This window comes from Sceloporus occidentalis, unplaced genomic scaffold (assembly GCF_023333645.1).
Source record: "Sceloporus occidentalis isolate IW3139 unplaced genomic scaffold, rSceOcc1.0.p SCAF_1, whole genome shotgun sequence".
Classification (NCBI taxonomy): Eukaryota; Metazoa; Chordata; class Lepidosauria; order Squamata; family Phrynosomatidae; genus Sceloporus; species Sceloporus occidentalis.
Window position 1 is genome coordinate 278,425,671 of NW_028316981.1, and position 11,870 is coordinate 278,437,540.

The window sequence follows — 11,870 nt, forward strand, 5'->3', positions numbered from 1 at the left end:
CTGTGCGCATGTGCCCCACTGATGAGTGTTATGTTTTATTTTTGTAAATATAGGTGAGTAAGATTAAACTCTTTCTTACAGGGAAGCCTTGATCATTTAGATGAAGTGGCTGCTTTAATAGCTGCAACAGTCCATGATGTGGATCACCCAGGACGGACCAACTCTTTTCTGTGCAATGCAGGCAGTGAGCTAGCTGTTCTGTATAATGACACTGCCGTATTGGAAAGCCATCACACTGCTCTGGCTTTCCAGCTCACAGCAAAAGAGAACAAGTGCAACATTTTTAAGAATCTCAACAGGTTAGCTTCTACTTTGTTTTGTAAATGTGACATGTGTCTGAATAATTACCTATATGCATGAAATCTGTCTTTCCCAAAATTCATCTGTGTCTGAAATTCTCTAGGCAAGTCACTTAACTATGATTATAAGTATTCACTAGTGTACGTCTAAAAAGTGTGGAAATGCCTGAATTTAGACATTGTTAATTTCCAAGAAGAAAGGCAGCAGTTAATAATAAATATTTTACTCTAATACAAAAAACAACGGTATTACAAGTCAACCAAGGCGTACCAGAAACTCAACTGCATTAGACTACAACTTCCAGATTTCTCAGCCAACTATGTGGGGATAGCTGGCTGCAGAATTCTGGGAGTTATAGTCCAGTGCATATCAGGGGGCAGGAAATTGGGGACTTCTGTATTGCTGGGTTGCACTTAACTATTACTCTTCAAGTAGATGCCATAGCAGTCACATAAAAAACCATAAATATGTTATGGACAGTAGTCATGGGAGAACAACAAAGAGAGAGGATTCTCCGAGTTGCTTTTCCTCTTTCCAGAAATCATTATCGAACTCTTCGCCAGGCAATTATTGACATGGTTTTGGCAACAGAAATGACCAAGCACTTTGAACACGTAAACAAATTTGTGAACAGCATCACTAAACCCATGGCCTCTGAGGAAACCAATATGACTGTAAGTTCCAGAATGCAGTTTGGTTTGTTAGTTGATACCTTTCGTATGCTTTGCTATGGATAGTTTTTAAATATTTGTTTTCATTCTAAAATACCCCAAAACACTATCTGTATTTCATGCTATTAGGAGGAATCAAAAGGCAGAAGGCCATGGCGCCCATGATTTTGGTAAAATATTCTGTTGCTGTTCTTGCTTGTTGTTGTGTACCTTCAAGTCATTTCCAACTTACAGCAACTCTAAGGTGAACCTATCATGGAGTTTTCTTGGCAAGATTTTTTCAGAGGTTTCCCATTGCTTTCCTCCGATGTTGAGAGTACATGACTTGTCCAAAATCACTGAGTGGGTTTCATGGCCGAGCAGTAATTGAACCCTGGTCTCCTGAGTCAAAGTCCAACACTCAAACCACTACACCACACTGTCTCTTCCCTTCTTTTCAATCTGTTGCAGTTTTTATATCTTTAAATGCTGTTATCTTCACATTCTGTACATTCCTCTTGAGTTTGTATACTGCTTTAGAAATTTTACAAAAATGGAGAGAGATGGGAAGAAATCTCTTAAATCAGAAACTGGCAGTGGGGCCACCAGATGCACACCACTCCCAGGACCTCTTTTGCTGCCATTGCCTCCATCTACCTCCAACACCCCTCCACTGAAGCTTCTGTCCCCCCCCCCCCACCATCAAAATGTGATTTTATACCCCCTCTTGGAGGCTTCAAGAAATGTTTATCAGATGTGAAGGACTAGGGCGGCTCTCAGAGCCTCAACCCCCTGCACCCTCTGTTAAACAAAATAGAAGTACTGTACACTAAAAGCTACTTTTTATTATTTTTTTCAAGGCTAGCATGGTCCACGGAGGACCCTGGAGATTAAAATTTGGTCACTGGATCATCCAAAACTATCTCTTGAATAAATAAAAATCATGGAAATTATGAATCACTGTATTTCAAGACCTTCCTAATGGTATAAGAGTATATAACATAGTCTCTCGCATGGGTTCATCCAGCCAGCTATGGTTTCCTGCAACTGGCACTGTTTATCTGATGTATGTTAACTGGAAAAGCAAAGGATTGAAGCTAGCTGTGCATGTGCTGTATGCATGATCTATGAGCTTTTCTCCCCACTGGTAACTACATATATAACCACATTGTGCATAGAATCTTGCATTATCTAGCACATGTTCTGCCAGTGAATTGCCTTCAAGAACTATATAGCCATACTATTTGTGGAAATCTTGCAGTATCTACTATGTGCGCTACCAGTAAAGCATGGATTCTGAGACAATTAAATGGCTGTCCATAGAATCCTGCAGTACGTACCACACAGTTATCATGTTAGCTGGGGGTTGTGTGAATATTGTCCTCCAAAAACCCCAAAAACTTTTGTATGTTGCACACTGTATGGATACAGGACTAATGCCAACCAGATACCAGACCTCAGCACCTTTGTAGTTGAGAGGGCTTCAATGAGCACTGAATGTGCCTCTGCATCTGATCACTGAGCACATATACCAGTATATAAATATGAACCTAACCCTTCTTATTTCTGTTCTTCTTTTTAAATTCTACATTTTGTTTCTCTTCATTTCTTCAGTTTCACTTGTTTAATCTTAATTCATAGATTTCCTTCTAGGCTACTAAGTAATTATGATAGCTGATCTCTCTTATATTGTAAGTTTTTTTTTAATGTCATGACATTTTCATAATGGCTGTGAGAAACTTACTGAACAGCACTATAACTGAGTGCCTGTTTTCCAGAATGAGGGCAGTGAATGTACAACCAATCTCAAGAACTTTCCAGATAACCAGACACTGATCAAACGCATGATGATCAAATGTGCAGATGTTGCAAATCCATGTCGCCCTCTAGAATTGTGCATTGAATGGGCAGGGAGAATTTCAGAAGAATATTTTGCACAGGTATGGCTTTATTGTAATTATTATTTCATACTATCTGAGAAGACACACTTATTTTCTCATACGAAAAACGAATGCAATGGATTGGATCTACACTGTATGTGCCTTTTAGTCGCCTGCTGACTTATGGTGAACCTATGAATTTCATAGTCAAGAAACACTTCAGGCAAGGAACACTCAGAGATAGTTTTGCCATTTTCTTCCTCTGGTCTACATTAGTACTGCTTAAAGCAGTCCCATTGAAATCAATGAGGCTTTCAGTAATAATTTACAGTACTAGATTCTCATTGACTTCAGTATGCCTTTTGTCTAAATCTGAAACCATCCCATGCTCAGCAAATGGTAAGTACAGTAATCAAATTAAAATAAAGGCATACATTACTACAGTATTTTTAATGCTTAAAACTGGCCTTGCAGATTACTAGAAAGCATGTATTAATAGTACTTTTTTCTTGTTTGTGTCATCAGTAGCCAGTTAATGTAGCATTATGAAATTTGCTTGTAGTATAAGTAATTTAAAAAATTAAGTCAGGGAACCTTGCTGAACACCAGAGAAAGGTGATGTTGGGGGACATTGATGCCAGTGAACACCATGCTGAGGGTCTGAAACTTACACTATATTTATTGAGGGCTCTATTCTAGGTTCTGTTTGTTGTTACTATTTTTAAGTTTCCAAGCAATTCTGCCTTGGACAGACAGTTTGTGGTGCTTCATATCAACATCATCCCTGTATACATAGAAAACCAGAGCATGATAAAGTCATTCTTTTGGACTAGCTCCCAGAATTCCCTAGCAAACTTGTGGGGGATATTCAAAATTACTTCAAAAAAGTAACAGTGCTAGTTTTTTGTGGGTTTGTCGGGCTATGTAGCCATGTTCTGGAAGAGTTTATTCCTAATGTTTCACCAGCATCTGTGGCTGGCACACATAGCCTGAAAAACCTGCAAAAAAACTGGATGCCAGCTGTGAAAGCCTTCGACTTCACATAACAGTGCTAGGTTAAACCAAAGGGCCACATAATCCAACATGTTATTTCTCATAGGAGCTAGAGATACGCCTCTGTCAAATCTGCTTTTTCCTAGCATCTGGTATTTAGAGGTACCCTGCCCCAGATGTCAATTCTGCATGTTATTATGTCTAATAGAAATAAACTATGTTTAACATACAATTTAGATAACATACAATTTATATAAAATTATTTTGTTGTTTTCACAGACTGATGAAGAGAAAAGACAGGGACTACCAGTGGTTATGCCCGTATTTGATCGAAACACCTGTAGTATTCCCAAGTCTCAGATATCCTTTATTGATTATTTCATAATGGACATGTTTGATGCTTGGGATGGTAAGAAATTCCACTTCTCTTTTTTTTCCTGTTGTATTATTTCACCAAAAATCCAGTAGAGTATGTAAATTCAAATCCATCAATCCAGGAATTTTGTATTAAAGAATACCCCTTCACTATATATAGCTAACACCATGGGGGATTCATGCTAGCAAGAACATCATTATTCAGGCAGGAGGATACTTGGAAATGTTTTGTTCATGCTGGTTGTGTAGTATTAATGGTGAACAGAAGTGGGCAAAGAGACTTTCTAGCTTTTGTATTTGATTTAACGTTCTCCAACGTGGTATCCAGCAGATGTGTTGGAATGCAACCTTGTCATTCTGGGAACTACACTCTAATTGCATTTGGAGGGTTCAGATGGGACAAGGCTGAAATTACTACGCCTGAGCCTCACAGTAATATTGGTGTCATATGCAGGTATAACTAGAGACTATGTCTGCATATATCCCTTTGCAAACCTTGCAGGAGGAGGTATCCAGTATCTTTTCCCACAAAGTCCCCAATTTGGCACACAGTAATCTCTAGGCACAGATCGGTTGCATTATGCACCAAGGCTCATTCCAGCAATGAGGCAAGCAGGAGCAGTCTTTCACTAGGGATGGAAGCTTCTCCTTCCCTTCATATACAACACAGCCAGTGGAGCTAGAGATATTTGAGGAATTCAGTATGTGCAAATTATGATGCAAACTAACACAATTTGAGCCTTCCACACAAACATTTCGATTGAAAATTAACTGTCGTTCAGATTTAGCAGTTCCCCAAATTTCTTAAAGTAGTTTTAGTTCAATTTTGTTAAAATGTGCATTTTCAGATTAAATACATTTATAAATACATATTTCAAAGTAAAATATATTTAGGAATATAGGGCATGATTGTAGATCAGCTATTTAACTAAATAGTGTCTACTGACCCAGCCCCAATTCTGACTTACTGGGCAACAGCCACTGTGAGGGCTGGGGGTCTGTTCTCCTATCAGTCAGGATGCTGTTGACTGACCTTTCCACCACCCTCCTGCAAACAATTGCCAGTGTGACAATCAGAAGGAGGATCACTGTTGTGATTTCTCCTTACACTGGAAATTGCTTGTGAGAAGATGGTGGAAGCAATATTCTGCTGTGTCCCTGTCACCAGAACAGATCCCCATCACTTGCAGCAGATGATGCCTGGTAAGTTAAGATTGGAAGAATTTTATAATCCATACATATTCCCTACACTATCAAATATGTAGGGGTAGTGAATACAAATTATGGATGTGTAACTCTGGGTTACACATTCATAACTGCAATCATGAATTCCAGCCTATATCTTTGGAATATACAGTGGACCCTTGCCTTATGCAGGGGATCCGTTCCAGACGCTGCCACGTAAGGCAAGTTCCGCCTATGCTCGAGCCCCATTCAGAATAATGGAGCTTGTGCTCATAGTGCACCATGGCGTGGGCATCGCAAGCGGACACGCCATTCAGGAAATGGCGCAGGGCTTTCAGCATATGCTGAAAACAGTGTAAAAAGTGCCCGTGTATGACACAGGTGCAGTGTATTTAAGAATATGCATGTACTGTAAATATGAATCTGAGAATTCTCTACAAGAACATCACCAACTTCATGCGGCAGGGGCATTTAATGTACTTATAAATGCAAAACTGATCGGATATAAAAATTAACTGACCTTTCCAATCTTAAATGGAGTATTCTGGAAAGTTACATGGCTACCAATCTGCTTCAGCCCTTTGTTGCAAAGTCCCATTCTCACTTGAATTCTCATCATAAAGGATGATAAATACTGTTCCAAGAAATGTTTTATGAAACTGACCATTTGTAAAATAAAATTTGCAGCATTATTTCTCTCTTTCTCTCTTCAAGCATTTGCTCATATACCTGTCCTGATGCAACACTTGGCAAATAACTACAAACACTGGAAAACATTAGATGAGTCGAAGTGTAGGAACCTCAAGCTTCCTTCAGAGAACAATAATGGAAGCTGAAGGAAGGAAATGGAACATCATAGCCTACCACTCACACTGTGAACCATTTACTGGTATGGACCCAAAAGGGGCAGACTTTCCTTTACAAAGAAGTAACCAAGAGGTCAACAAAGAGATGATTGTTGTTTCTCAACTTTAGATAAGTTCTACATTCTACAAAACTTTGTTTTTATACTGGTGATAATCTAGAGACCAATAAATGCTTTATAAAGCTATCCTCTTTTCTGACACAATAGATTCTTTTAAAGGTAATTTTATAAAATTGTTATAATTTATCAGATGATAGAATTGGTATAATTTTATTTGCAAATGAAAATTGGTTATACATATGAACACCGTATGAGGCTGTCATGCTAAAGAAAACTATATTCTTTGGTTGGAATAACTACCAACAATATTTGATAAAACTTGTCATTTTAGGAAATCCTTGCTTACAGCAAGTATCGTTTCCATAAAGTAAGAGCCTTTAAAAGAGCAGAGCTAGAAACTTGGGGAAACCAGCAAATTCAGTTGTGCTTAAGTAAGAAGAAATGACTGTTTTAAGAGCAATCATTTATTTAAATGTAGCTTCAGTTTTGTCAGAAAATACTGTCAGCTGTTTTATGTCAGCCATTATATGCCATTAAATATTGTTCAGTTTCAGAGGGACCGTTGCAGAGATCCAAACCAGTCCATGAGAATTTCCTCCATAAGCTTCAGTGGCATCGGAGGCAGTCAGTATGTACATACAGAGCAGACCATTGCCATTAACTGGGGGCACTGTTTTTTGTGCATACAGAGAGTCTTTAGATGTTTTGTTTGTTCAACCAACATTTTTCTAAAAGTAAATTGGAGAGCAAATTCACACTTTCTTCTGCCTTCAAATAGCTGAGTGAGCCATATTATGAAGACATCTGAAATGAAGTACTGACATCCAATCCTAAAATACCAGGCTTAAATCCAGTATGATGTTCACCACAGTGCCACAATTGTGTACCCTCTGCAGTTTTTTCTGACATTAAAAAGCTGTTCTGGAGTTTCCAAAGTCACCAGAGCACGTTTTAAGGTTTTTAGAAAGTAGGGCAGCTACTGACACTTGCATTCATGGAGGCTGCTTCCACAATCACAGGAACTGTATTCAGTATTGGTCTTGGTTTGTCACAACAGCAGCACCCTGTTCCATGTTGTTATACAGTTTGGGTTGTCCACATACATGTTTAAAATGGAAATAGCTGCAGCAGGTCTGAGGAGCAATCTTTATTAGATGCGTGTGAGCTGTAAGAAAAAGAAATCCTGCTTTTATATTTAAAAATATATAATACAGTGCGCTTGCAGTTTTGAGCTTCTGTGGATGGCAAGCCCTGGCTTTTTCAATGTGCACGGGCACACGCGGTGGTGCAAGTTGGAGCACGTGCCCATTGACAAGTACAGGACATAAGGTCTTACATTTTTTTCTATCTGTGAGGGGGTCCGGAACAGATCCCCATGGACAGCAAGGGTACACTGTACATACACACGTGAGCCATATTAAAAAAGGTCTCTGGAATCCACATCTGTGCAGAGGTCTCCTCTTCACTTTCTAGATGGGAGATAGATGTTGATGCACAGTGTTTCCCAAACAAGAGGATAGGAACCCCCCTGTGCCTTGATAACCTGGACTTTCACCACTGTAAGTAGTCTTAAGACACTGACCATAACTTTAAGAAACAAAACCATGTATATCCTAAACCCGGAGTTCCGTAAAAAAAAAATTAAAACCACACTGATACTTTGTATCAATATTTGTTCAAGAGCTAAATAAAAGCAGAATAATGTAGCCCTAATAAAATTCATTTTAATTGTGATAAAGAAATTGAATGTTGAACGTTCCCACTGGAAGGATGGAATTTTTGTTTCAGATGCCAAAGCACAAAAGTCTTTATACTCATTGTACTCAAACGCTGAGATTGTCCTGTGAAAACTCCATAGTAAATGGAAGTTACATAATTGCCATACACTGAAATAGGGCTCTCACAGGAGTTATTTCTCACAAATAGTGCTACTTTTCCCTGGAAAGCACGAGACTAGCTTTGGACCAGTAGACTTCTTAAATAAAGTCACTAGTTTAGACAATCATCAATTATTAGTAGTTGTTCACAAAGACTTTCTAACCATCTGACTGATATTTAGCACTGTACATTAGAAAAGACTCTTCAAAGGATGAAATGTACATAATTTTACATCAAGTATTACACTGCCCATTAAAAAGGACAAGACTTTTAAGTTTTGTAGTCCAGGTCAGTAAACCAGGTGAAGTAAACTTCTGAAAAAATGACAATGATTGTAGCTTACATAATGTGCCAACATTTTTTCAATGTTTTGTATCAAGTTATGTAAAATAATGTAAAACGCTCATAATTTCCAGTCACAGAAATGTATATAAGCTATATTTTTGTTAAATTCTAACACTGAACTTACTTTGCTATGTATTATAACGCTACATTGTGCTGTTTCAATAACTGTATTCATTGCAATATTCTTAATTTCTGTTATGTACTACTATCAAGGCCTAAATCTGATTAAATTTTAATTTAATTTTTATTCACATAGTTTTAGCTCTAGTTTTATTTATCATAGATGAGTCTAAACTCTATGGGAAGAAGAGAAGAGAAGAGCTCCTTTTACCTGTGTAGGCTTCCATTTCAGTTGAAGAATCCTTTTCAAGCAAATGGGAAATGTTCAATCATGTTCAAGTCACCATCCCCTTGTGCCAACTCCAAAACTTCCAGAGATCTGGTGACACTTTGGAGGTGTTAGTGCTGTGGATGAAGGAATTGGCCAAGATATCCTTCCCCCCTTCTTTTGTTCATGGGGGCTTTCTGAGAAAATTACACTCAGGGCTTGCGTCTGCCTGTGAAATAAAGGCTGCATCCAACCCTTTATTCTTCATACACATCTGCACCTGCACACACCTGGTGTTTTGTCTGCTCAGTTTAATTTTTCTTCAGTCACAAAATAAACAGTGACAGAGACTGGAACAATGTAAATATCACATACATAACAAAAGGTTTGGGGTTCAAAGAAATGACATACCTTCATATATTCTGTCTAATTCTAGGGCTTCATTAGCAAAGAACCTCAATGTATTAAATTTCTCTCTTAGAACACACTTTGAAGGCATCTCTCTCTCTCTGGGTTTCTCTTCAGCTTACTTGGATTGTCCCATGGAAATGTATGCTTTCATGAATGAGGAAGCAGCTTTGTCAAAACATCTCTACTCTCCTAAACAAATATTTCACTGGCTAAATTTAATACTTTTTTGAAGTGGCTGCTTCCTCAAAATTAGATACCCTCTTCCATTCATTCCCATAGACGCTGGATAAATTGGCTGACTGCATATAGGAGTGATTTCCATGGGACAAGAACAGTTCTACCTGCCAGGCACAGACCACAAACTTTTGTAGAGGCTGACAGGCAGCAGTACTACACCTTCCATAGCCAGACAGAATGTGGAGCATCTGTGAGTTTCCCTGGAAAGCCACTGCATAATTTATCTGTTTGGACTCCCAGAATTTGGCAAGCATTCTAGATTTTGGCAGACATTGCAACATATGATGTGCTTCAGCAGTGCAATAAAAAAAAGCCAGAACTACAAGATGAAGTTTAAATTAATTGCTCACACCACTTCTCATAAAATGCTATTCCTTTACTAGTCTTATTTGTTTTAACATCTGCTAATGTAGATTACTCTCAGCCAAAATTCTACACTAAGAATGTGTGAAGTAAATCTCTGTATGTAGCATGACCTGCTGATTGTACTATTTATTAGGTTGTATAACTGAATGCACAATCTAACGCAAAACCAAAGGACTACTATCACAACTTGCAGCAGAAGTCAATTAATATCCATCAGCCAAGAGTGCAATTCTGCATGTACAACTAGGCCAGATGCTCAATTCCACTTCTGTCACTTTGAACTAAATGCAGACATTTACAGTAGTATCAGAGAAAATTGTCCCATTGCTGTTAGGAAAACTTACAAGGGGGAACGGTTGTGACTAATATGTTGCACCGTATTATCAATACATCCTTCAGGGATGGGCAGTTTCCATCAACTTTGAAGACGGCCATTGTTAAACCTTTGTTGAAAAAGCCCTCCCTTGACCCCCTAATTCGGAACAATTATCGGCCTGTCTCGCTGCTGCCATTTTTAGGGAAGGTGATCGAGAGGGCAGTTGCCTTTCAGCTTCAAGGGATCTTGGATGAGACAGATTATCTGGACCCATTTCAAACCGGCTTCCGGGCGGGCTATGGAGTTGAGACTGCTATGGTCACCTTAGTTGATGATCTCCATCTGGGTATGTCCCTGTTAGTGCTCTTGGACATCTCAGCGGCCTTCGATACCATCGACCATGGTATCCTTCTGGGTCGCCTGAGGGAGTTGGGTATCGGGGGCTCTGCTTTGCAGTGGTTCCGTTCCTACCTCTCGGGCAGATCCCAGATGGTGCAGCTGGGGGACTATCGCTCCGATAGGAGGGCCCTGACATCTGGGGTCCCTCAGGGAGCGATTTTGTCCCCTATGCTTTTTAACATTTACATGAAGCCGCTGGGAGAGATCATCCGGAGACACGGGGCGCGGAGTTATCAGTACGCTGATGACACCCAAATAGTTTTCTCTGTGTCTTACTGATGCAGTAACTAGGGATGGCATCTCTCCTCTTAATGCTTGCTTGGAGTCGGTAATGGGCTGGATGAGGGAAAAGACTCAGCCTGAATCCAGAGAAAACGGAAGTACTGGTGATTGGCTCTCCTGGCCCGGGTAAGGAAATTTTTCCACCTGTCCTAAATGGGGTCACGCTTCCTGTGAAGGACTCTGTTCGCAGTTTGGGGGTGCTTCTGGACTCGTCGCTTCACCTTACTGCTCAGGTGGATGCGGTGGTCAAGAGCACCTGTTATCAGCTTCGGCTGATACGCCAACTGCGACCCTTCCTTGGCCGGGGGGACCTTGAAACCGTTATACATGCTCTGGTAACCTCTCGATTAGATTTCTGTAATGCACTTTACATGGGGCAACCCTTGTACCAAACCCGGAAGCTTCAATTAGTGCAGAATATGGCTGCTCGGCTGGTTACTGGATGTTCCAGGGCCAGCCATATAAAACCAGTCCTAAAAGATCTCCATTGGCTGCCTATTCGCTTCCGGGCCGAATACAAGGTGTTGGTTATCACCTATAAAACTCTAAATGGCTTGGGCCCAGGGTACTTGGAGGACCGCCTCTCCCCATACAATCCGCCCCGCACTCTCAGGTCGGGTGAAAGACATCTTTTAAGAGTTCCAGACGCTCGATATGTATCAGCTCAGAGGGCTTTCTCTATTTCAGCCCCTCAGCTCTGGAACTCCCTCCCCAATGAGCTCCGTACTTCCACCTCCCTCGATGCTTTCAAGAAGAACTTGAAGACTTTTTTGTTCCGCCAGGCTTTCCCCCAGTGAGCCTTGTGGTCATTCTCTTCCCCTTGGCAAAGTTTTTGTGTATTCCATTCTACACAGCCACTTGCATAGGGTGTTGTTAGTTTTTACTGTTCTTAATTGTTAACTTTGTATTATTGTCATGCTGATGTTTTAATTGTCTTACTCTTTGATGTACACCGCTGTGATTGCTGGCATAGCGGTATAGAAATAAAATTTTATTATTA

At 39.9% G+C, this 11,870-nt stretch overlaps 1 protein-coding gene across 1 annotated transcript in view; it reads left to right on the plus strand.

Annotated features, from left to right (window-relative positions):
- LOC149323949 (high affinity cAMP-specific and IBMX-insensitive 3',5'-cyclic phosphodiesterase 8B-like) overlaps positions 1 to 8,668 on the plus strand; it is a 72,174-nt gene extending 63,506 nt beyond the window's left edge. The window contains exons 18-22 of the mRNA XM_089494518.1: positions 82 to 299; positions 839 to 974; positions 2,729 to 2,890; positions 4,103 to 4,232; positions 6,098 to 8,668. Coding sequence (XP_089350644.1) covers positions 82 to 299; positions 839 to 974; positions 2,729 to 2,890; positions 4,103 to 4,232; positions 6,098 to 6,219 — 768 coding nt within the window. The 3' untranslated portion in view covers positions 6,220 to 8,668. The remainder of the gene's footprint in view (positions 1 to 81; positions 300 to 838; positions 975 to 2,728; positions 2,891 to 4,102; positions 4,233 to 6,097) is intronic.
- The last annotated feature ends 3,202 nt before the right edge of the window (positions 8,669 to 11,870 follow it).